General features: G+C 44.0%; 1 protein-coding gene across 1 annotated transcript in view; it reads right to left on the bottom strand.

The window, feature by feature from the left end:
* Positions 1-3,040, bottom strand: part of LOC113807685 (splicing factor, proline- and glutamine-rich) — a gene marked incomplete at its 5' end in the record, with an annotated part of 12,630 nt that extends 9,590 nt beyond the window's left edge. The window contains 1 exon segment of the mRNA XM_027359002.2: positions 2,939-3,040. Within this exon segment, the coding sequence (XP_027214803.2) occupies positions 2,939-3,040 (102 nt within the window).
* Positions 3,041-3,296: the final 256 nt, after the last annotated feature.

The raw sequence follows: 3,296 nt of genomic DNA on the forward strand, positions 1-3,296 counted from the left end.
ACAAGGGGAGTGAAATGTGACGAGACGAGAGAAAACATGATGCGATGAGGGGAGAGATATGCAACGTGGTGACGTGAGAAAACGTGGTGAGATAAGGGGAGAGAAATGTGACGAGGTGACGAGAGAAAACGTGATGAGGGGAGAGAAATCTTATGAGATGATGAGCGAAAACGTGATACAATGAGGAGGAAAATGTGATGAGGTAATTTGAGAAAACATGGTGAGATGAGGGGAGAGAAATGTGACGAGGTGACGAGAGAAAACGTGAGGAGGGGAGAGAAATCTTACGAGATGACGAGAGAAAAAGTGATACAATGAAGGAAAATGTGATTAGGTGATGAGCGAAAAAGTGATGCAATGAGGGGAGAGAGAGGTGTAATGAAATGATGATAGGGCGTGATGCCATATATGACAAAAGGACGTAATGAGATGAGAATAGATTCCTGTCTTTATGTTTAAATCAACAACCGAAATTCAGAATAAACTTTCGAAGACTATTAAAAGGAAGGAAATTCACTTGACCCAAGATATTAATCGCGACCAAAATTCAAGCTGTACGCGTACAAAAATCAATAAAAAAAACAAAGGAAATAAGAACACGAGTAAAACAGAAACATAAATTCCCGTTTGTTTCTTGAAATTAACCAAAAGCAAACCTTCAATAACAAGAGAGAGAGAGAGAGAGAGAGAGAGAGAGAGAGAGAGAGAGAGAGAGAGAGAGAGAGAGAGAGAGAGAGAGAGAGAGAGAGAGAAAGAGAAAGAGAAAGAGAAAGAGAAAGAGAAAGAGAGAGAGAGAGAAAATAAAAGAGATTACTAAAACAAACAAAATCACACACACAAAAAAACAATTTGACACACACACAAAGAAAGGACAACAACGGCAAGACAAACACGAAATACCATCTGTTTTACCTATACTAACTGGAGTGATTACTACAATATATGCTCAAAAAAAAAAAGAAAAAAAAGAAAGAAAAAAAGCAAATCTCAGAAAAATAGAAAAAAACAAAAAACAAGAAAAAAACAGAAAAAACAAAACAAAACACACATAAAAAAAAGAAAAAAAAAATAAATAAATAAAAATAAAAATAACGGTTAGTACCACTCCGAGAGCGCATACCTCCGTCAAGGCGATAGGGTCACTCATGCAATAAAAATATTCGCTGGTTACGTCAATAAAAATAGTCTAATTGGCAGAGGTAATAAAGATAATGATAATAATAAATATTATTCAATGGCATTTAAGCTACACTATGACACACCTCTGGCAACGAATTCATAAAAATCTGTTCCTGACTTTTTTGAGCTGCCTTGCCGATTAGGGTAACTATGCAATCCTTTAAAAAAATTCCTGGACCCTAATCACGATCCGGATCGCCACCAAAATTTAATGGCATCTAAGGTAGGCTGAGGAGGAGGACGAGGAGGAGGAGGAGAAGGAGATTAAGGAGGAGGAGGAGGTGGAGAAGGAAGAGGAGGAGGAAGGGGAGAAGGAGAAGGAAGAGAAGAAGAAGGAAGAGGAGGAGGAAGGGGAGGAGAAGGAGGAGGAGGAAGGGGTGAAGGAGGAGGAGGAGGAAGGGGAGGAGGAAGGGGAGGAGGAGAAGTTAGAGGAGGAGGAAGAGGAGGAGGACGAGGAAGAAGGGGTGAAGGAGGAGGAAGAGGAGGAAGGGGTGAAGGAGAAGGAGGAGTAGGAAGGGGAGGAGAAGGGGGAGGAGAAGGAGAAGGAGAAGGGAAGGAGAAGGAGGAAGAGGAGGAGGAAGAGGAAGGGGAGGAAGGGGAAGGGGGAAGGGGAAGAGGAGAAGGAGGAAGAGGAGGAAGGGGAGAAGGAGAAAGAGGAGGAGGAAGGGGAGAAGGAGGAGGAGGAAGGGTGAAGGAGAAGGAGGAGGAGGAAGGGTGAAGGAGAAGGAGGAGGAGGAATGGGGTGGAGGAGGAGGAGGAAGGGGTGGAGGAGGAGGAGGAAGGGGTGAAGGAGGAGGAGGAGGAAGAAAAGGAGGAGGAGGAGGAGAAAGGGGTGAAGGAGAAGGAGGAGGAAGGGGAGAAGGAGGAAAAGGAGGAGGGGGAAGGGGAGAAGGAGGAAGAGGAGGAGGAGGAAGGGGAGAAGGAGAAGGAGGAGGAGGAGGAAGGGGAGAAGGAGAAGGAGGAGGAGGAGGAAGGGGAGAAGGAGAAGGAGGAGGAGGAGGAAGGGGAGAAGGAGGAGGAGGAAGGGTGAAGGAGAAGAAGGAGGAGGAGGAAGGGTGAAGGAGGAGGAGGAGGAAGGGTGAAGGAGGAGGAGGAGGAAGGGGAGGGGAGGAGGAGGAGGAGGAGGAGAGACATCTCTAATAAAAACCTGTTTCCAACTTTTAGAGCCATCCTGCAACCAACACGCTAACAAAGAAAGTAACCAACGCTACCAAAAATATAACCTACCTTTGCGGAGGTAAAAAAAATGAGAAAACAAAGGAGACGAGAAGAGCAAAAAAAAAAACATCCCGTCATTTGCCCTAAACTAACAATAAAGATTACAAAATACACACAATATTAAATTCAAATAAACACAATTACAATACTCAGTATATGAAAATGGGAGGGGGGGGGGAACTAACAATAAAAAAATGAAAAAAAGGAAAAAAAATAACAAAAACATCAATATTAAATATACAAAAAAGGGGGGAGGGGGATTATGAAAAAAAAAAAAAAAATAAAAATAATAATCCAACAAAAAATTGGAAAAACAACAACAAAATCTATGACATTAAACATAGAAGAGAAGAAAAAAACATAAAAAAAGAGAGAGAAAAAAAAAAACTAACAAAAAAAGGTGGAAGAACAACAACAAAAAGACTACACCAAATAATTACAAAACTAAACATACACAAGAAAAGAAAAGTAAAAAAGAAAAGAGAACGAAACATTAACGGCGACAGAATGGAGAACCGCAAAATCCCGTCCGCCTGTTTACCTGTACTGGCTGCAGTTACTCCCCAGAGAGGAACCGAGGAGCGGGGGAGGGGGGGGGAGGGCAGGACCCCCAACGGAGGGACCCCCAAGCATGGCGGCCAGACTGGAATTGAGGAGGAGGATGAGACTGAGGAGGAGGAGGAGGAAGGGAAGGAGGATGAGACTGAGGAGGAGGAGGAGGAGGAAGAGACTGAGGTAGAGGAAGAGGAGGAGGGAGGGAGAAGAGAAAGGAAGAGACTGGAGGAGGAGGAGGAAGGGAAGGAGGATGAGACTGAGGAGGAGGAGGAGGAGGAGGAGGAGGAAGAGACTGAGGTAGAGGAAGAGGAGGGAGGGAGAAGAGAAAGGAAGAGACTGGGGAT

Source organism: Penaeus vannamei, unplaced genomic scaffold (assembly GCF_042767895.1).
Source record: "Penaeus vannamei isolate JL-2024 unplaced genomic scaffold, ASM4276789v1 unanchor5373, whole genome shotgun sequence".
Classification (NCBI taxonomy): Eukaryota; Metazoa; Arthropoda; class Malacostraca; order Decapoda; family Penaeidae; genus Penaeus; species Penaeus vannamei.